The sequence below is a fragment of the Macaca mulatta genome, chromosome 2, assembly GCF_049350105.2.
Source record: "Macaca mulatta isolate MMU2019108-1 chromosome 2, T2T-MMU8v2.0, whole genome shotgun sequence".
Classification (NCBI taxonomy): domain Eukaryota; kingdom Metazoa; phylum Chordata; class Mammalia; order Primates; family Cercopithecidae; genus Macaca; species Macaca mulatta.
In genome coordinates, this window is record NC_133407.1 from 161,478,497 (window position 1) to 161,501,660 (window position 23,164).

A 23,164-nucleotide genomic window follows, 5' to 3' on the forward strand; every position below is an offset into this window, starting at 1 on the left:
CATATCCATAATATTGTCCTATCTGAGAACCCAAGTGACAGATTTTTCTTGTTTTATGATACATTATGCTCATGGAAGGAAATTAAGGAAAAAAAGCCCAGAAAAATATTACAAAGAAAATACAAATCACTAATAATTCTAACACCCGACATAATCACTTTTAAATGATTATGCATTTTCTCCAGGCTATTAAATAGACACTTCTTGTACTGGACCCGGATTAACTGCAGTAGGGATGGCACCGGGTTCAAGAGGCTGAAGAAGAGACTTGGAGTCAGCAAAGGAGGCGTAGGGTTTACTGAAGGGGACTTAAATACAGGGCAGTCCAGTGGTGGTGGACTGGATGGGAGAACCTCAACCTCTTGTAAAAAGCATGCCGTTGGCCGGGCGCGGTGGCTCAAGCCTGTAATCCCAGCACTTTGGGAGGCCGAGACGGGCGGATCATGAGGTCAGGAGATCGAGACCATCCTGGCTGACACGGTGAAACCCCGTCTCTACTAAAAAATACAAAAAACTAGCCGGGCGAGGTGGCGGGCGCCTGTAGTCCCAGCTACTCGGGAGGCTGAGGCAGGAGAATGGCGTGAACCTGGGATGTGGAGCTTGCAGTGAGCCGAGATCTGGCCACTGCACTCCAGCCTGGGCGGCAGAGCGAGACTCCGTCTCAAAAAAAAAAAAAAAAAAAAAAAAAAGCATGCCGTTCACATAGCATTTTCACTTAGCACTCTGCCCCCAGCAACCTCCATCTGGGAACCCTCATTTCTTATTAACTTATTGCTATCAGCTGAGGTTACCATACAACACACACACACAAAGACACACATACAAACATATGCATGTTATTTAAAAAGACAAGTAGTACTAATCCCCTGCAGTGCATGTTCCTGCTCTCTCTTCATCTCCTCTGCCAGCAGGTTCTCCCTCATGGTAAAATGCCAGGTGTAGTTCAGTCTCCAGCACAGCATCTTGTGGATCTACCACAGCTGTGGAGATGAAAATAAATCATATTTTGCTTATATTTTTCTTAAGAGTGTGTGTTTTTCATGTTGTGTTTGATCTTAAAAATCTTTGTTTTGGGGTGGTAGACACTGTGGACGGGCTTGTTCAGTAGCCACTCTGACCTTCTTCTAGCAGGTCTTCCTCCACTATAGAGGCTGGGAAGCAAATGCTACATTTCCAGACTCCCTGACAGCCAGGGCTCTGCATGTGGCTGATGTGAGACTTGGAAAGTTCTTATGAGTGGGGCCAAGCACAGGCAGAGGGATTTGGTTCCTCCAGCTGCAGTGAAGGTTCCAGTGTCTAGTTCTGTGTGTCTTGGTGCTAAGTGGAAGGCAGGGGAGGTTATGAAGCTTTTTCCAGAACACCCTCATAGAGGGATTAGGCATTTCTCCTAGGTGAATTGATCCTGATTGTATAGCAACTAAATTTGGATCACTGAGCCTCCCAAAATGTTATAAGCTTCCTAATACCATATAACAAGTACCTTTCTGCTTGAACTAGTTAGAGTGAATTCTATTGCCTCCAACTAAGAAAGCTGACAGAAGAAATCATTACATTCCATGGCACTTCCCAAGATTTCAAAAGCAAACCCGCTAAACTTCAGTCACCCATGGTTTTAATAATTATTTATATTTTGCCTATATTCCTGAAGTCCCTTTCAAATCACTTGTTTTATTTGGCAAACAACCGTAGTTGGTAATTATGGCAGGTAATAGTCTATCTACTTTTCTTTTTTTGAGACAAGGTCTGACTCTGTTGCCCAGGCTGGAGTGCAGTGGCTCTATCTTGCTTCATTGCAGCCTCTGCCTCCTGGACTCAAGGAAGCCTTCCACCTCAGCCTCCCCAAGTAGCTGGGATTACAGGTGCACGCCTCCATGCCCAGCTAATTTTTTTGTATTTTTTGTAGAGATGAGGTTTCACCATGTTGCCCAGGCTTGTCTCAAACTCTTGACCTCAAATGATCCACCCGCCTTGGCCTCCTAAAGTGCTGAGATTAGAGGTGTGAGCTACCATGCCTGGCCTATGTACTTTTCATAGTGGAAACTGAGACAAAGAAAGCTTAACTGCCTCATCTAAAGACGTGTAACTTATCTGTCGTACTGCCTAGAATCTCACTCCTTTCCACTATTCTATGTCCTCAGCCTGTTCACAAATTTAAAAGTCCCATGAAAGTCTTGGGAGCTAATTAGAGCTCTAGAAAAATTTGTAGGAGGGGTGACTAACCCAATATGGTGATTCCTATCTAATATGATATACTTATTTGTTTAAAATTTGGTTACATGTTTATTTTAAATTCTTTATTTTCCTTTTATAATTTTGTGCTTAATGTACAAAACTTGGGAAAAATTTAGAAAATCCTAAAGAAGCAGAAACAATCATCCATTAGTCCACTACCAAGCAATCTTCATTTATAATGAGTGTATGTTTATAATTCATACGTTTCTCATTTATAATGAGAGGTCAGATAGAAACAAAACATTTAAAGAAAATCAGGATATTTTGAACAATAACCACATCTTTGGGTTGATATCAAGGAAGACAATCACATTCTTCCAAAAACATTTCCTGACGCCTTTGTGAGGGATCAAATCCTGTAATGACTCCAGGGGTTATTCTTGGGCTTTGATCTCTTACCTATTTTCACTAAACTTGAAAATATTTGCCATCCATGTGCTGAAACTTCAGTCGCAGGGTTTGCTGCTTTTATTTGCTCTAACTTCCTGTGCTATCTAGTTACCCAGGTGCCCACATTTTAGAGGCAGGGAGCTGGTGCTGTATCTCTATTATTCCCCCACCTCACCTCTCTCTTCCAATAAAGCTCTTTTTCTTTTCTTTTCTTTTTTTCCTTTTTTTTTTTTTTGACAGGGTCTTACTCTGTCACCCAGGCTGGAGTGCAGTGGTGCAATCACAGCTCTCTGCAGCCTTCACCTCCTGGGCTCAAGCAGATCCTCCCACCTCAGCCTCCTGAGTATCTGCCACTATAGGCGCATGCCACCATGTCCAGCTGTTTTTTTTTTTTTTTAATTGTTTGTAGAGATGGGGTTTTGCTGTGTTGCCCAGGCTGGTCTTCAACTCTTGGGGCTCAAGTGATCCTCCCACCTCAGGCTCCCAAAATGCTGGGATTGCAGGCATGAGCCTCTGCATCTGGCCTCAGCTGTTGATTTAAACGGGTACCCTTGCTTGTGTCCACTCCAAGTGTCCTCCACTCTTGTCCGGGGGTCAGGGGAGGGGACGGATGTGGTGGTTATTCCCAACAGAGGAGAAGGTTCCCCTAGCCCCACTTGGTGCTAGAGTCACAGTTGTCCCTCCAGTTCCCAGATGCACCTTCGTGCTGGTTCTGCCCAGCTTCCTGCCCTGTTGGCCTTCACCTAGCGGTTCTCCATTTCTCATACCACTTGCTGAGTTTTTCCTCTCAAGGCTAAAACTCTTCTTTGGATCCTTGGAATGCATCTTTATTCCTGTGACAGGTTCTACCCTGTGCTTGTTGTTTCCCTGACCCCTGCCTCACTCTTTGCATAATAGCAAAGTCACTCAAAGTTGTCATCCAAGTCTTGATATTTTTTCCATGATCTTGGCCAGGAAAACCAGCATCTCCCAGAGGCTGTGATCTCACTATGGCAACTTCCTCCCACCTACCCCAATTCCACCCACCTTTGGGAGGGTTCTTGTCTCCAGTGGACTCCTAAAATGACCACTCAGCCTCAGACAAATGAGGACCACCTCCTCCGGTGATTAGCCAGCAACCCTTATTGATGTTCCATTGTTTTTCTAGCAATAATGATTTCAAATGCAGCAGATGAGCAAAGGGAAGCTCCGGCTGGGCAGAGCCAGCCCATAGCTATGCGATTTCAACTAGAGCAAAACGACAGACAACATTGCCTTGAAATGTGACTTCTGGAGACAGAGGTAGGGTAGCCCCAACTTCCCCCAAATCAAAATTAATGCAATTAGACAATGTGTGACGATCATAGGGACTTTCAGGGTATTGATGTTATATGTTGATCGTCACCTCTAAAGTTCCAACCTTGATTCTTAAAATCTTCTAGGACACTTTCATTTGAGTGAAAATCTCTTTATAATTCATTTTAATTTTCAAAAGAAATGTAATCAGTTGCCCACTGTTAACAAAAGCTAAGAAATATTTTTAAAAGTAATTAAAAGGTGAGCATATATTTACCTCCTGACTTCCTTTATTCAAGAGAAAAGCAAACACTAGTTTGTTGAAGCTACCATTTTCAGGTTTCTGCTACTTACAGATAATGGAATGAGACAACATGGCTGTGTATTTTCTATAGCCAAAGCCAGGAAAGACTTAGAATATGAGGTTTATACTTTCCCAAGCAGATGTGGAGGAATAGAATATTAGAGGAGAACGAGTGAGCTAGGTGGAGGGAAGAGGACCACAGTGAGAACAGGAATAGATCCTTGGCTGCTAAAACTCAGGGAAGGAGAAGACAATACAAATGTATTTGTTTTCTGTTGCTGCTGAAACAAATTACTGCAAACTTCATGGCTTAAAACAACACAAATGTATTATCTTACAGATCTGGAGGTCAAAAGTCCTACAAGGGTGTCACTGGGCTAAAATCAAGGTGTTGGCAGGGCTGCATTCCTTTCTGGACGTTTTAGGGGAGAATCAGTTTTCTGGCATTTGCCAGCTTCTAGAAGCAGCCTGCTTTCCTCAGCTCATGCCCACTTCCCTATGCAAAGGCAGCACTGGCCGGTGGTGTTTTTCTCATACTGTATCGCTCGCACACTGACTCTTCTGCTTCATCCACATTTAAGGGCCCTTGGGATTCCACTGGGCCCACCTGGATAATTTGGGACCCTCTTCCTATCTCAAGGTCAGCTGACTAGCAATCTTAATTCCACTGTACTTTAATTCACCCTTGCTATGTAACAACACAGGCATAGGTTCTAGAGATTAGGACGTGGGCATCTTCAGGTGACCATTATTCTGCCTACTACGAAATCTATTCAGGTTTGGAGACATGTACCCTGTTTCTTCTCTGGTACCCTGGAGTCTTTGTTAGCCTCCATAAGCTCTGTGTACTGTCATGGGGAGACAGCAGTCAAGTAGATGTGGAAGTGAGGCTGCCAGTGATTTCTGGGCCCCAGGGATGAGCATGGAGGTAGCTGCAAGAGCTGGCAGGCCCCACAGGGACCGACTGGTTAGGACAGTGAGGCATGCGTGAAAACCACCAGGAATCCCGTGATGGGACCAGATGAGGATACGATGCCTCAGAGCACGCCAGCAAAGGCCACATAAGATTGCTCTCAGCAATGTCATGAGGGAGCTGCCGATGACTGAGGAGGCCCACCCAACATTACAAAAACCCTCCTGGAAGGGAGAAGGAACAACCTCCGAACTGATCCCCAAACATCTAAATTGACTCAGAAAACACTGAAGTTACTGTGAAAACCCCGATTTGACTAAGATGAAGTTTCTGTCACTAGGCTGGATGGGAATTTGAGATAGAAATTAAGTTGTTTTAGAAAAATAATGAAAGTTCGTATTTCACACCCCTGATTTTGGCTGAGTTGCACCTGCTGCGTATAAAATGGCACAGTGTTGCTGTATCTGCCTTTCTGACAATACTATTGGGAGAGACTCCTTTATTTGCAAGCACTTGGTGAAATGAAAGCTCACTGTAAACCTATGTTTTCCTCCTTAAGCTCCTTAGGTGAGGTGGACATTGAAGTCAAACCCCGGAGGGAGAAGTATGTGACATTCTGTTGAGGCTGTTCCTTCATAGCTATTCTGAAACCATCATATTTTCAGCATTTTTTTTAAGACCAAGTAAAATGTTAAATATAAAACCCCACTCAGCTCTGTGAGAGGCATGACTGCAGCGGGGGCGCAGGCTGGGTGGGGGGCGGTGCCTTTCCTGGGTAGGGAGCAGGTACCTCACTCGGGTCGTCCTGAGTCACCACCTTCTGCTCACAGTTGTGCTCCCACATGGTGCCCTCTAATGGTTTCTCATCATAATCTTAACAAATATCAAGTCAACTAATTTGCCCTACAAATCACTAAAAGGAGCCCCTTTGGAAGGAAGCGGTTAGGGGAAGAAGTCACCAAGAGCTGTACGATTTGAGGCTTCAGGTGATTTAATTGCAATGGTCTGACTTCAGCTTAAGAGTAGCATTGAGAGTGATCTGAGAACTTCCTCCTAGACAGGTGATGGTCTTCCCTGGATGCTGGAGGTCCAGGCCCTGACACTGCGGAGACAGGGCATCAGGCCGCCTGAGGGGCTGACCAGCTTTCTGGCTTCCTCACCATGAGCCAGTGTTACTAGGGCTGACCCCATGTGTTGGGCCCCAGAGCTCTTGGGCTTATTGTAGAGAGAGTGATTGTGATCAGTGGGCTAGCTGGTACAATCTGAATGGTTAATATGTATGTTTCATTTTGTATTTGAAGGGAAAATAATTATTATAGTATCAGTAATAATAATATTAACTAATATTTATTGAATGCTTATTGTGTGCTAGGCACCAGGCTAAAGTACTTTACATACATTATCTCATTTAATCCACATCAGAGCTCTGAGGGGAAAGAATGATTACTGTCCTCATTTTAGAGATGAAGAAGCTGGGGCTTAGAGAGGTTAAGGTTCCCTGCCTACAGTCACCCAGCTTGCAAATAACCAAGACAGAGCTTTAACCCTGGTCTGTCTCTCTGGCTCCAGAGCCTGGGTGACCAGCAGTATTAACACCACTGCTGGAGGGAACATAGCTCTGACATTTGAGGGTGGATCTTTCTTGGAACCATGCTTTCCTACCCTTGCAGCTATTAGCAGGCCAATAGTTGGGAGCTTACTCTGCACAGGGACAGGGTGGATCTGGCTTCATGAATTCTTTAGGGTAGGAATGGGAGGGACTTCTGGACCCTTGAGTCCCTGAAGGGGCTCACATAAGGCTCAGCTCATGGGAGTGAGGATGGTGGGGTGGGGAAATAGAGCTCAATAATACTGCCTTATAGAAACCAGACTGACATTTTCCAGTTTATATTGTCCATGGACTATTACAACAGAAGCATTTTCCTAAGGATAAAACTACATACAGGAATATTAATTACAGATACAGCTCATTGGTTTATGCAGTCCCTTCCTAACAATTTGAGGTGATTCTTGTGGTCCTGGAATCTAAACATGGCATCACTGTCATGGCCTGGACAGAACCAGACATATGGTATAGGACGGGTGCAAACCTTCTGGATGTTACACAATAGCAGCAGCAGGTAGGAGAGCAAATATCATATGGTTTTCATAAATAGGAGGAGATACATTCTCCTTATGTTGTGAACATTTAAAGTTCAGTCGGTTGTCAAGGCATTGGGCAGGACTGGTGTCATTCTGTCTTTCAGACTCTCAGCTCTGGTGGTGGCAGAAATTTGATGTCCCATCAGTCTGCACACTCTGGAGGGTAGTTTAAAGCCGTAGTTTCATCTCTGAGCTGTTGGATGGGACAGAACGGAGGAAGAGACATTAGATGTGGGCGAACAGCAAATCTGACCGTGGAGATCTCAATGATTTGAAATGCAACCACAGAAACACAAAGTTCTTCTTTCTTTAATTTTAAAGGGAACATTGGTCAATTCACTGTCATTTAAACTGGTGTGACTAAATTTGGGGCATCTGATGTGTCTATTATCCCTTCTTCCTCAGAGGAAAGGGGTCTGGGGCAATTCCTCATCCCTGGGACCCCAAGAAACCTCTCTGCATTCTCCCTAGACCAGTCTTCTCCATTTTATGAATGCAGTACATTTTCTGTAACAGTGCTTCCTCCACCGCTGATGACAAAGCTCTGTGAACTGGACACTACAAGTGCTGGGGACAACTCTTCAGGGACCTCCACCTCTGGCCGGTGGTCTCCACCCACTGGTCCTTGCAGACCTGTTTCCTGGACGCTCAGATCTGAGTCCGCTTCCCCGCACTGCAGCGGGAGTAATGCCTGGTGTCGGGCCAGCGTATCGCTGCTTTTCTGGGCCTCCAGGGAGTTCTGGTGTGTAGAATTCCTGTGGGCCATGGCGTTCTTCTGAGGCTCATCGAAGCTCAGTGAGAAGGTGACCGTGCCGCTGCCGAAGATGACCTTCTGCTTGCATCTTGGCTGCTGCTGCGATTGTTGCTGCTGTGGGAGGGTCAGGGGCTGCTGCTGCTGCTCTTGTTGGGTTAGGGCCAGCGGCTGCTGCTGCTTCTGCCTCTCGGGCTGTGGGAATGGGTCTTCGCTGTTGCTCTTGCTGCTGATGGAGGAGGAGGGGGTGGATCCAGTGGAGCCCCCAAGGCTGCTGGACCGCTTGCGGGAGACGTTGCTGCGGCGCAGCGTGGCCCGGGCAGCCACCTTGAAAGCGTGAGCTGCGGTGCTGCAACGCACCTCCTCGATGGTGTTGCGGGATGGCTTGAAGAGAATGATGTAGATCTTGTTGAAGAAGATGCACGCCAGCAAGCCAAAGCTGGCTGCCAGGATGGCAATCACCTCCACGGCAGAGACAAACTTGCCGTAGGTGCTGGCATAGGCTGGAATGAAGGAGATCCAGACAATGAAGAAGATGAGCATGCTGAAGGTGATGAACTTGGCTTCATTGAAGTTCTCTGGCAGCTTCCGGGACTTGAAGGCAAAGAAGAAGCAGATGGCAGCCAGCAGGCAGGTGTAGCCGATCAGGAAGCCCAGGGCCATGAGTGAGCCCTCGTGGCACGTGATGAAGATGATCTCATCCTCCAGCTGGTGGTTGCGGTAGCTTGAGGGGGGCGCGGTGTAGAGCCAGATCACACAGATGACAATCTGCATGAAGGTGCAGAGGAAAACCAGCAGAAACTGCAGGTTGAGCCCCCACCACTTGCGGTGGAAGCTGGTGGGGATCTTGGCCTCAAACACCAGGAGGACACGGTTGGTTTTCACCAGGATGCACGAGATGCAGAGCACGAAGCTGATGCCAAAGGCCGGTTGGCGCAGGCGGCAAGTCCAGTCCTGGGGCTCCCCAATGAAGAACAGGGAGCTGGAGAAGCAGCAGAGCAGGGAGAAGAGGAGAAGGTAGGAGAGCTCTCGGTTCGTGGCCTTGACGATGGGCGTGTTGCGGAACTTGATAAACACACCCAGCACAAAGGCTGTCAGGAAAATGCCCAGCACGGCAAAGAGGGTGAGTGCAATCCCAAAGGGCTCTGTCCACGACAGAAACTCGATCTCCTTGGCAATGCAGGAGGTGTGGTTCTCATTGGACCAGAAGTCATCTGGGCACTTGTTACAGGCACTGGCATCTGTAAAATGTCCCAGTGAAGAGTGAGTTACTGTGTGGCACAGACTAAAACGTGTGAGTGTACATGTGGTGGTGGGAATACATAGTTTTTTGAATGTGGTCACTACATATTTTCTTCATTTTGATGAAAACATTCTGACTTTTACAGTATCAAAAAATATGCTGAACCTCAACATGTTTAATAACATGGTTAATTTCATGTAACTCTGATGGTTCTATTGTTAGTTTGTTTTCCCTTTGCACATGACATGGGTGGGGCCCTTGCTTCATTTAACACTACCTGCTGATGGTTTATAGCAGGGAATGATTAACCTTGCTGGACAGGTGGCTGCCCTGCACACCAGAGGTCTAGCATGGTCCATCAACGCTTCACAGAATGATTGAAGCTTAACCTGATTTATTTATTTAAATATTATTGGATAATATTTGAGGTTTACAACATGATGTTGTGGGATACATATGGGCAGTAAACTGGCTATTCTAGTGAAGCAAATGAACATATCTGACATCTCATATGGAGACTGATTTATTTTGGATATATGGATGGGCTTTGTAGACACACCAGAGCAGACTTCCTTTAGATCAAGGCAGAGTATCCCACGCACATGACCTATGCTTTCCTCACTCCATATCCACAGCTTTTCGATGAGGGAGGCTGCAGACTCATTCAACTGACAACTGTTTACTAAGGCTCTGCTAACTCCCAGGCAGTGTGCAGTTTTGGGCAGTGAAAGGAGCAGGGTGTTTGGAGTTAGAGATCTGGATGGAATCCTGGCCATACTACTTACTGGTGATGTGACTTTGGTCAAGTTTCTTAACCTCTCAGAGCCTTAGTTTCCTAATTTGTAAAATGGGAGCAGCAATAATGCCATTATTGGGGTGAGGATAACATGAGATAATAATATCAACTATAGTTAATATTTATAGAGTACTTCTAAAATGCCAAAGTTTTGTTTAACAAATATTTATCTAGAGCTTACCATGTGCATTACCAATATTAATCGTTTAATTCTCAAAACTCTATAGGATAGGTTTAATTATTATTCCCACCTAAAAGTAACCTGAGAAACAGGAAAAGCACAAGTAAGATAGCAAATTCAGTGCCAGGCACCCAGCAGGCAATTCTATCATGGCCTATTAACTCTGGAGTCTGGAGCAGACAGAACTTTGTCCATTCAGGGCCACTAAACTCTAACAAAAGGGAAATATATTGGCCAGCAGTATAAAGTAAGAGAAAGATGTGTAATAGGTGTTGTTAGCTTTCACGGTATTAAAAGAACATTTAACTTTCTTTTTCTGTTCCACCTCCATGACCAACATTTTGTGATGCTCAGACATACCCTTGTTAAATGAGAAACTGTGCAAAGCACCATCTCAACCCAGCCCTTCCATGGGCTTCACTGACCCCAGGCCTCCAAAGTGGACCAAGCCCTGCACAGTGCCCAAGAGGGGTTCCCTTACCTGTCTCATCGCTGTACTCCCCATCAGGACACTCCACACACTCAAAGCAGCAGGTGGGCTCCCCCTCAATGATCCCTTTCCTGGTCCCTGCCAGACAGTCTCGGCTGCAGTTGGAGAAGGGCACCTGGAGGACAGACAGCACAAAGGTGAGTGTCTGTAGCTGTAGGATCCGGGGCCAACCCTACAGTCTCTTCAAAACATGTAAGAGGGAGGAGTTTGGGCACAAGAATCAGTGTGACAGATGCTGGGCCCATTCCAGGCAAAAAGAGGTCCAGAGGTCCTTGGTTCTGATATCTGTGAAAGGGACAGATGCCTGTGGGCAAGTGGGTATACATGCACACACACACATGTGCATGCACACATACACACACACACGCATGGGATTCTATGATGATCTGGGAAAAGCGCCACTACTTTCTACTACTTGAAAACAGATGAAAAATACTAAAACACTAGACAACATACTCAAAGGACCTAAGAAAGAAAATGTATCATGACCATGTTGGGTTTATGCTCAGGAGTGCAAAAAAGTCTAATGTTAGACAAATCTGTAAGTATTATTCACTGTATTAACAAATTAATGGAGAAAAAATCATATGATCACCAACAGATAAATAAAAAGCATTTGATGAAATTCAACACAAACCATTGATAAAAGCTTAGTGAAAAAGGAGTGGGAAGAAATATCTTTAGCTTGAAAAAGGGTACCAAAAAACCTCTTAGAGTAAACATCATTCATATAGAGAAAATATTAAAAGTATTTCCATTTAAAACAAGGATGTCCACTATCACCACTACTCTTTAACTTTGCACTGGAGGTCCTAGCTAATGGAATCAGACAAGAAAAATAAGTGCATACATTTTGAAAAGGATGGGGAGGAGAGGGGAGGGGAGGGAATAGGACAACTCACATAATCATCTTCAACTATGGTGACAAGGTATCCTCAGAGATGTGCTCTCAGTCCTTAAGTTGCCAACCCATTCAATCACTGAATGAAAGCTAAAGGCCCTGTTTTCCAAACCCACACTAGGAATGCTTCTAAATTTTCCCCATTAAAGAATGATGGTTGCGTCCTTTCTTCCTATTTGAATATGCTTTACTTCTTTTTCTTGCCTGATTGCCCTGGCCAGAACTTCCAATACTACGTTGAATAAGAGTGGTGAGAGAGGGCATCCTTGTCTTGTGCCAGTTTTCAAGGGGAATGCTTTCAGCTTTTGCCTATTCTGTATAATATTGTCTGTAGGTTTGTCATAAATGGCTCTTATTATTTTGAGGTATGTTCCTTCAACACCTAGTTTATTTAGTTCTTAACATGAAGGGATGTTGAATTTTATCAAAGGCCTTTTCTGTGTCTATTGAGATAATCATGTGCTTTTTGTCTTTAGTTCTGTTTATGTGATGAATTACGTTTTGCAGGAACAGAAAACCAAACACCCCATGTTCCCACTTATAAGTGTGAGCTGAACAACGGGAACACTGGACACAGGGTGGAGAACAACACTGGGGCCTGTCCGGAAAGGGTGGGGGGAGTGGAGAGCATTAGGGAAAAGAGCTCGTGCATGCTAGGCTTAATACCCAGGCGATAGGTTGACAGGTACAGCAAACCACCATGGCACACATTTGCCTATGTAATAAACCTGCACATCCTGCACATGTACTCCAGAACTTAAAAGAAATAAAATGAAAAAAGAATGATGGTTGCTGTATCTTTTACCAAGGTAAAGTGAGGTTCTCTTCTATTCCTAGATTAATGAAATTTTTGTTTTTAACCTGAGAGGGTATTGAATGTTAATGGATACTTTTTCTGTGTCTACTGACATTGTAGAACTTTTATCTTTTATTCTGCTAATGTAATAAGCTACATTTATGAACTTTGTAAGTTTGGCTATCATCACATTCCCGTACATTCACTGCTAACTCTACTAGGAGATGATGTTTATTTTATACATTGCTGGTCTATGTTTGGTGATATTTTATTTAGGATTTGAGCATCTACATATATAAAGAATATTGTCCTATAATTGTCTTTGCTTGTATTGTTCTATCTGTTTTTGGTATCAAGATTATATTATCATCACAAAATAAATTTAGTAGCTTTCCTTCTTGGTTTCTGCTAGGCTGTGAGTGGCAACAATTTCAAAATAATAACTCCAACAAGACAACTGTATTTCTGTCTCATATAAATGTCTAGGGATGTGGTCTAGAGTGATATAGCACTCCACAATGTTGGACACCTAGACTCTTTCTACCTGGTGGTTCTGACATGTTTGTCTTTGCCTCATAGTCCTTGATAGTGGCATTTGGTTTCCAGGAGGCAAGATAGAGGAAGGGATGAAGAAGAGAGCAAAGGATACCTGCAAGCACTTTCTTAAAGAAGGTTCCCAGAATCATCCCACAACACTGCCACTTACATCCCATTCTCCAGGACTTAGTCACATGGCCACACTTAGTAGAAATGAAGGCTGAAAAATGTCATCTTGAATCTGGGTAGTCATATGTCCAGCTAAAATAGAGTTCTATTTTTAAAGAAAAAGAGGAGTATAAATAATGAGGGCTGATAGCAATGTCTGCCATGCCTCTTTTTCTCTTCTTGTTAATGGTTAAGGAACAAGCTGAAGGTCACACAATGGCTTGAGACTGGAGAGCTGAGATTCGCGATGAGGTCGGTCTTGAAAGTCTACACTTTTCACTACACCAGACTCTGCTTTGTACCAGTCAAGGCTTAGAAGAATGTCTCCATCTGGGTCCTCTTACTGCATCCTTCAGCAACCATCAGCTAAAGAGAAATCCTGTCACCACAGGAGTGGGCTGAGGTAGCCATCAGAAAGATCCATTTTTCCAAAAAGCAGTCAAGTATCTCCAAGGCTCCTCAACAGTCTTGTTAAAGATGCCTGTCCAATTCTGGCCAAGGAAGCTCATCTGAATTCCAAGCCCCTAATTAAGGTGTCTCTTTTACTTCTTATTTGTTGCAGCAAAACAAGGAAAGAATTATTGGTAGTGTAGTGTAGGGAATGGAGCACTGAGGTCTAAGTTAGGGTCCTTGGAGTCTAGTCTCAGCTTTTTTTTTTTTTCCATTTATTTTTTATTTTTTATTATTATTATTATACTTTAAGTTCTAGGGTACATGTGCATAACGTGCAGGTTTGTTACATATGTATACTTGTGCCATGTTGGTGTGCTGCACCTGTCAACTCGTCAGCACCCATCAACTCATCATTTACATCAGGTATAACTCCCAATGCAATCCCTTCCCCCTCCCCCCTCCCCATGATAGGCCCCGGTGTGTGATGTTCCCCTTCCCGAGTCCAAGTGATCTCATTGGATCTCATTGTTCAGTTCCCACCTATGAGTGAGAACATGTGGTGTTTGGTTTTCTGTTCTTGCGATAGTTTGCTGAGAATGATGGTTTCCAGCTGCATCCATGTCCCTACAAAGGACACAAACTCATCCTTTTTTATGGCTACATATATATTCCATGGTGTATATGTGCCACATTTTCTTAATCCAGTCTGTCACTGATGGACATTTGGGTTGATTCCAAGTCTTTGCTATTGTGAATAGTGCCGCAATAAATATACGTGTGCCTGTGTCTTTATAGCAGCATGATTTATAATCCTTTGGGTATATCCCCAGTAATGGGATGGCTGGGTCATATGGTACTTCTAGTTCTAGATCCTTGAGGAATCGCCATACTGTTTTCCATAATGGTTGAACTAGTTTACAATCCCACCAACAGTGTAAAAGTGTTCCTATTTCTCCACATTCTCTCCAGCACCTGTTGTTTCCTGACTTTTTAATGATTGCCATTCTAACTGGTGTGAGATGGTATCTCATTGTGGTTTTGATTTGCATTTCTCTGATGGCCAGTGATGATGAGCATTTTTTCATGTGTCTGTTGGCTGTATGAATGTCTTCTTTTGAGAAATGTCTGTTCATATCCTTTGTTCACTTTTTGATGGGGTTGTTTTTTTCTTGTAAATTTGTTTGAGTTCTTTGTAGGTTCTGGATATTAGCCCTTTGTCAGATGAGTAGATTGCAAAAATTTTCTCCCATTCTGTAGGTTGCCTGTTCACTCTGATGGTAGTTTCTTTTGCTGTGCAGAAGCTCTTTAGTTTAATGAGATCCCATTTGTCAATTTTGGCTTTTGTTGCCGTTACTTTTGGTGTTTTAGACATGAAGTCCTTGCCCATGCCTATGTCCTGAATGGTATTACCTAGGTTTTCTTCTAGGGTTTTTATGGTATTAGGTCTAACATTTAAGTCTCTAATCCATCTTGAATTAATTTTCATATAAGGAGTAAGGAAAGGATCCAGTTTCAGCTTTCTACTTATGGCTAGCCAATTTTCCCAGCACCATTTATTAAATAGGGAATCCTTTCCCTATTTCTTGTTTTTCTCAGGTTTGTCAAAGATCAGATGGCTGTAGATGTGTGGTATTATTTCTGAGGACTCGGTTCTGTTCCATTGGTCTATATCTCTGTTTCGGTACCAGTACCATGCTGTTTTGGTTACTGTAGCCTTGTAGTATAGTTTGAAGTCAGGTAGCGTGATGCCTCCAGCTTTGTTCTTTTGACTTAGGATTGTCTTGGCAATGTGGCTCTTTTTTGGTTCCATATGGACTTTAAAGCAGTTTTTTCCAATTCTGTGAAGAAACTCATTGGTAGCTTGATGGGGATGGCATTGAATCTATAAATTACCTTGGGCAGTATGGCCATTTTCATGATACTGATTCTTCCTATCCATGAGCATGGGCTTCATCCCTGGGATGCAAGTCTGGTTCAACATATGCAAATCAATAAACGTAATCCAGCATATAAACAGAACCAAAGACAAAAACCACATGATTATCTCAATAGATGCAGAAAAGGCCTTTGACAAAATTCAACAGCCCTTCATGCTAAAAACGCTCAATAAATTCGGTATTGATGGAACATATCTCAAAATAATAAGAGCTATTTATGACAAACCCACAGCCAATATCATACTGAATGGGAAAAAACTGGAAAAATTCCCTTTGGAAACTGGCACAAGACAGGGATGCCCTCTCTCACCACTCCTATTCAACATAGTGTTGGAAGTTCTGGCTAGGGCAATCAGGCAAGAGAAGGAAATAAAGGGTATTCAGTTAGGAAAAGAAGAAGTCAGATTGTCCCTGTTTGCAGATGACATGATTGTATATTTAGAAAACCCCAGTGTCTCAGCCAAAAATCTCCTTAAGCTGATAAGAAACTTCAGCAAAGTCTCAGGATACAAAATAAATGTGCAAAAATCACAAGCATTCTTATACACCAGTAACAGACAAACGGAGAGCCAAATCATGAATGAACTTCCATTCACAATTGCTTCAAAAAGAATAAAATACCTAGGAATCCAACTTACAAGGGATGTAAAGGACGTCTTCAAGGAGAACTACAAACCACTGCTCAGTGAAATCAAAGAGGACACAAACAAATGGAAGAACATAGTCTCAGCTTTTATGCTGACCATCTGTTTGGCCTGACAAGTCACCTTTGCATCCCAAAACCTCAGTGGCATCAACTTCAAATTGGAAGCTTGAATATAAGGCTCTTTAAAGATCTATCTAGCTCTAAATTTAGTGCTACATTTGTAAGAAAATTGAGAACATCAGTTAAGTATAATGCCATATTAATAATACTTTGCATTTATATATTAATAGTATGATTCAGTTTATCATACACTTTTCATCCTTGATCTCATTTGATCTCAATAACAACTTTGTGAAACATGTAGGGAAGTCATTAATATATAATTTATAGTTAAATATAGATGATATTTTTGTGGTCATTTCCACAAACAGTACAGAAAATAATAGAGTAGATCCTAAGATTTGTTGAGTATCCACTGTGTGCTAGGTTTGAGGTAATGTTTCTATGGAAAAATTAGATTTAACTTGTAACTGTGTCAACTATTCCAAGAACATAAGTGACAGAATTTATGAGAGTTCCCTGTTATTCATTTATCAGTGTTTAAGCCAATGATGTACATAGCCTGGGAGAGGACATTAGGGCTATGGAGAACTGTACAGGAGATAGTTCCCTGCTGCAGTGGAGAGGAGACATGTGCCATTAGATAATTCAATTCTATGCATTAATGGGGGTGAAAGATAACCTGGATGATCCAACAGGGATAAACAGGTGGCAGTATAGCTGATCAATTTAGACTCCAGTCAGTGAAAATGCGTGATAAATTAGACAATGGTACAATTAGTGGACAGAGGAATACAACATCTGGAACCCCCAAATCTCCATCTGGAAAAGGTCATGACATGCTTATAATTGAGAACCCACCCTCTGAGGTGGAAGCTATTAAAAATGGCACACTGTGGATGAGATTCACTGTCTATAGGAGACCTTCCCAGGGGTAACCCATCTACATACTGGGTAACAGTGAAATTGTAGCATCTCATCAGGAACCTGTCCAACCTAAGAAGCACTTGATAAGAAGATGAAGTGAGTCTTTGGTTATGTTATAAAAAGTGGTCCAAGATGGTTGGGCGTGGTGGCTCACGTCTGTCACCAGAGCACTTTGGGAGGCTAAAGAGAGTGGATCACCTGAGGTCAGGAGTTCGAGACAAGCCTGGCCAACATGGTGAAACCCCGTCTCTACTAAAAATACAAAAATTAGCTGGGCGTGGTGGTGCGCCTGTAATCCCAGCTACTCAGGAGGATGAGGTGGGAAAATTGCTTGAACCTTGGAGGCAGAGGCTGCAGTGAGCCGAGATTGTGCCACTGCACTCCAGCCTAGGCAAGAGAGCCTGACCTCATCTAAAAAAAAAAAATAAATAAATAAAAAAGAAGTGGTCAAGATGCTCAAAGGAGATAATAAGAAGTCAAATGCAAATAGAAATGTGGTGGGTCTTTTCCAGGCTTCCTGGGAGAGTTAAGAGGATGCCCTGTCTAGGATCTGTGTTCTTACAGAGGACCTGGGTTCTCAGCAGCCTGCTATATTCTAGGACACAAACATCACAGAATGGTCATCATTCCAGTGTATCACGTTTCTCTCCCTTAAGTGCAAATTGACTGAGGGGTGGGCTTCTGGTTATTAACAGGCTTCCAGATGCAGTGATACTCAGGAACACAAGCATCCTCCGCTTTGTTACAGGTCTCCTGGAGAAGGAGAATAAATTGTCCTTTTGGTTTACAGTTCAGCAGTGGATGACAGTGAACTACCTCTGTGTGAACTGTCCAGGCTGTGAGGGTGGTGACAACACCGAATGACTCAGTTGAAAACATCCAGCTCCATTTTGGACTCCAGTGTCTTTCAATGGCTGTTACTGGTCATTGAGGTGGGGACAATTCTTTGTCATGTAAGATTGTCCCACGCAGGCTGGACACTTAGTATCCCTGGACCCCAAGCGCTGAAGGCCATTAATACTTCCTGGTCATTGTGACAACCCCAAAGCAGTCCCCTCCACTCTAAAACTTGTCTCCCCTGCCCTCGGCCCAGCTGAGAGCCACTGACTTGACCGATGTTTACATTTGCTTAAATAGTTTGCTCTGGTTAGGGAAAGTTTTAGCCAAGGAAACTTTATGACTAGCTAGGGAGTCATATTTGTGAAAAATGAAACTGTTTCAATACAGTAGGAAGGCACTGGGCTCAGGTTCTGGAGATTCTTCTCTTTACACTAAACACTACGGATTTCACAGGGAGCCCCAAGATTGCAGTGGCCAGAGAGTTCAGGGAAGTGGACTCTTTATTTTGGAAGTCCAGTGGTGAAACCAAAGGCCCTCCCAAAGCCCAGCACGGTTTCCTGCCCCTGGTGGAGACATCTGGTTTTCTGATGGACAGCACCTACCTCCCTGGAGAACCCACTCCACAGGATTTTCTCCTCGTTGATGAAGAGTCTTTCTCCCTTCTTGGCATAGACGTTGTAATACCCGACTTCCTTAAACACGATGGAGCCATCCTCTGGGGAGAGGTGCCAGTTGATGATGGAATAGTTCCCCACCAGGTCACCACACTCATCAAAGGTCACCTGCTCCCCCATATTGTTGGTAAAGTTTAGGTGCCGTAGGTGCTTCAGGACCTAAAGAGGAGCAGAGAATGAATACAAGCCACATGGCTGCCACATAGAACCAATTAGGTAGGCTGTGCCCTGTACAACGACGGTAAACTATCTTGTTCCAACAAAGTGGGAGGAATGTGACTTAAGGAAGAGGCAGCTTTTTCTAATTCACACCAAAGTACTTGCCTGTGTTAGCAGCAGCCCTGGTAAGCCATGGGCTTTAATTATTATTCAAATTATAATTAGGGTAGGAAACACTTTTTTGGAGATGGGGAAAGGAAAGGGAGACATCTCACCTGGCAACTGGCCAGGTCAAAGGTCCTACAGGTGTGCCATCACCTGGAAGTGCCCCAGGACGGGCAGGATTTATAAGCCAGAGCCCATCCCTGGCATCTTCTGAGCTGGGCATTGGGGAAGGAGAGGAGAAATGGCTGAGTGCACTTATTCTCCGCACTTTCTTTCCCTGTGATCCTGCTGCTGTGGAAGTGCTTTGCTGCCAAAATTCACAGAATGGGGTGGAAGGAAGAAATAGATGAGGCTGTGGGTGAAGCCCTGGCCATTATTGCTGTCAGTCATGGCAAATCCTTGAATTTTTATAAGGTTTTCTATGTCACAAAGTCTTTGCACAAAAAAGTCATCATAGTAATTACTAACACATATCACATGTTAGTCATGTAAACATTTTAGATATCAGTCATTTTTACTACCATTGAGGCACGACCCTAAGTACTTTATATCCATTATCTAATCGAATCCTCACAACAAATAGTATTAAGCTGATCTTATTGCTGGGGAAACTGAGGCACTGAAAACTTTAAGTATCTCACCCAGGGTCCCAAGCCTGCACTGTTAATTGCTATACTCTACTGCAGCATCGCTGGACTCCTGGCTCTGCTTCCTCACATGTTCCTGACATCAGTCAAGAGGAGGCAGTGGGCACTCAGCCTCTTATCTTTCACGTGAGGCCAGCCTTGTGTCACTGTGACACCACATGAGAGTAAGGCAGGGTCCAGCCTGTGAGTGTAGGGCACAGCTTCCAGTGCACCTCCTGAGTCTCCAGCAGTCTTCCATTCTGAGCTGGGTTTTTTTTGGTTTTGTAGAGACAGGGTCTCACTATGTTGCCTGCACTGGTCTCGAACTCCTGGGCTCAAGTGACCATCCTGCCTCAGCCTCCCAAAGTGCTGGAGTTACAGGCATGAGCCACTGCGCCCAGCCATTTATCATTGTTTTTAAGGTACCTAAAATCCGATGTCTAATCTCACACTGAGACAACGTTTGGGCTGGGCCCATCTAGTGAATGGCCTTAATAGGCCTTTCTGAGGCGTACATTATTCTGATATGCATGACAAACACGCGGAATGAGCCAGCACCTCTCCTGTCCCACTCCACTCCAGAGATGGCACTGCTTCTTAACAATTGATATCTGTATTGACTTTATTTTTAAACAAACATTGATTTATAGTAAGGAAGATTAAATACAGAAGAGGAGTCACTTGGATTTATCCATAAGTAGCTCCAAGATATGCCTGGGGAAGGAGTCCATGATAGACTGTGTGTGCTCACAGGCATAGCACCCTGGGCGCCTCCCCTAACCTGCAGTCTGTGACCACTGCTCCACTGGCAGGCCCTGGCTGCCCTGACTTTCCACTCAGGTCTATGAAGGAGAGGGACCCCTCACTCCCTGCTAGCTGGCTCTGCAACCAACTGCTGAGCCATCCTCAAAAAAGATGGAGAATGCCTCTTACTAAGGGTTTGTGTCTTCTCCTGTGACTTCTCACCTTCTCTGATGGTTGACAACCTTGTTTGCCTTCATTTTTACTGAGGCCTTAAGGCAGTCAGTGGAGAGGAGGTGTTCTAGACATGCTCCTTTCTTTTACCTCCACTTCCACTTCCTATCCCTCCTCACTGTTGGGGTGACCTGACTTCCTCCTACCCAGAGTGGTGTACATCCTTTTGTCTCTACCCCAACACATCCCTGTCCTGACACATCCTTCTTGCCCTCAGAGGAACATGCAGTTCTTCTGCTCTTTAATACTGCCCCTCCTCCTGCATTGCTCGAAACCTTGCTCTTAGCAGCTCGGGGGCCTTTCTGACATGGCCAGCTCATCCTTCTCCATGCCGTAATCATGCCCCTCCCACTTCCTGCTGGGGACCTACCATGACTCAGATAAAATGTGCTTCAAACTTCTCCAGGTAGCTTCCAAAGCCCTCTATACTTTGAGCTCATGTACCTACCATGACTTGTCAGTGCAAATGTTTCATCCTAATCATAGAGTTTCCACTATCTTGTCCACATGCCATGTATCTGTACATGTGGAAAAGGAGATGAGAAAAGTGAAGACGTAGGAAACTACCTCTTATTTGTACTTCCTATGTGCCAGTCACTCTTCTAATACTTAATACGCACTATGTCATTTAATCCTCACAACACCTCTATGGATTAGAATTATTAGTATCTTCATTTTCTAGATGATGAAACAGAGGCAGAGAAAGGTCAAGACATTTGCAAAAGTCATACAGCCACTAAGTGCTGGAGCTGGGGGTTGAATATGGCTTTTCTACAACACCATCCTACACCTCTAATATAAATTGCTTACAGTATCCGTGGCAAATATTTGTCAGAGGTCAGTAACACATCCTTATTGAAATGCATATATAGTGGTAAAGCTGTAGTAGTTAGCATACATTTCTTCCTCCTATTTAGGTTTCAGTTCCTTGGTTCTTAACATGCCAGGCAACAAGCTGCTTCTCTCCTTTGTCCACTAGTTCTCTGCAGTGGAACTCTCCTGGCATCAAGGTAGAAGTGGGGAGGGGAACTGAACAAGATCCTTCCATAATTAGCTGGTCATCTTTCACACTGGTCAGACTGGACAGACAAGTGACTTAAAGCTCATCCCTGGCTACAAGTCTTCTGCATTATTGGTGGCATGGGCTGGAGATTTCCACCATAATCCTAACTTCAAAGGAGAAACAATCAAAAATCATTTTCTTAAAGTTTCTAAGTATTCATTAAAAAACTCACAAGACTGGATTTTTATACTATTGGAATAAATCAACTAGGAAATATTTACAAAATATTCACTGTGTGTTCTGAACTGGGCTGCAGAACTACAAGACATGGTTATCCCATCCTCATAGAGTTTTCATATGGATTAGGGGATAAAATACAAGACATAAATATTCAATGAAGCAGTAAACAGTACAAGATAAAATACAGGTAACTGCTAACTGATGGGGTATCATCTCTAAGTACAGAGAAACTCAGAGGAGATAGAAATTAAAAAGGGCTGAAATGATCAATGCAGGCTTGAGGCATAGTAAATATTTTGGCTGGGAAAGGACAGAGGGAGGGAAGGTGTTAAAAACCGTGGAACAGCATGGGCAAAGATACCACATTAGGAATAAACATGATGTGTTATGGGGCCAGTAAAGAGATCAATTTCTCAAGAATCATGTATGTCTAGAGAACAAGGGGAAATGCAGAAGATAAGTAAAGAGGAGCCAAGGCAAAAAAAGAGGCTAGATTTCATATCAAAAAGGTATGGGATTAGATAAGAAACAGGGCTGATCAAAATGTAGAGAACTTGGGATCCTCCATAGACTGCTGGTGGGGATGTAAACTGGTGCAGCCACACTGGAAAAAATGTTTGGCAGTTCCTTAAAAAGTTAAACATAGAGTTATCATTTGACCCAACAAATCTACTCGTGTGTGTATGTGTGTGTGTGTGTGTGTGTACATACCTAGGAAAAATAAAAATATATGTCCACACAAACATTTGTACATAAATGTTCATAGCAACATTACTCATAACAACCAAAGTTGAGAACAACCCAAATGTTCATCAGTTGGGTAAATGTATAAATAAAATGTGGTATATCCACACAGTGGGATACTATTTTGCTGTAAAAAGGAATGAAGTACTGATACATGTTATAATATGGAAGAAGCAGCCAGTCACAAAAGATCATATGTTTTATGATTTTATTTACGTGAAACATCCAGGAAAGTCCAAATGTACAGAAGCAGAAAGTAGATCAGTGTTTGTCTAAGACTGGGGCTTTGGGGGCCTAGGGAGTGACAGTTAAAGGGTATGCAGTTGCTTTTTGATGTGGTGAAAATGTTCTAAAATTGATTGTGGTTATGGTTGCATAACTGTGAATATATTAAAAACCACTTAATTGTATACTTTAAATGACTGAATTGTGTGACATGTGAATTACATCTTATAAAGCTGTTACAAAAAGGAAGGCATGGAAAAAGACTTTAAAAATCCAAATATGACTTAATTATTGAAACTGACATTTGTAATTGGCAGGAACCTTGATAACAAGGTAGCCTCTAGGATACTTGGTGTAGCGAGTTGAGTAATGAGACATGGCAAGTCCAACTTTGGATGTGGCAGGGAGATAAAGGGTAGGCAGGAGGGAAG

At 43.4% G+C, this 23,164-nt stretch overlaps 1 protein-coding gene across 3 annotated transcripts in view; it reads right to left on the reverse strand.

The window, feature by feature from the left end:
* Positions 1 to 6,445: 6,445 nt before the first annotated feature.
* The window catches only part of CASR (calcium sensing receptor), a 100,517-nt gene continuing 83,798 nt past the window's right edge, over positions 6,446 to 23,164 (reverse strand). For all 3 annotated transcript variants that reach the window (XM_028844591.2, XM_077993820.1, XM_015129990.3), the window contains exons 5-7: positions 18,525 to 18,755; positions 10,709 to 10,832; positions 6,446 to 9,248 (exon numbers count right to left, since the gene is read on the reverse strand). In XM_028844591.2, the coding sequence (XP_028700424.2) occupies positions 7,744 to 9,248; positions 10,709 to 10,832; positions 18,525 to 18,755 (1,860 nt within the window). In that variant the 3' untranslated portion in view covers positions 6,446 to 7,743. The remainder of the gene's footprint in view (positions 9,249 to 10,708; positions 10,833 to 18,524; positions 18,756 to 23,164) is intronic.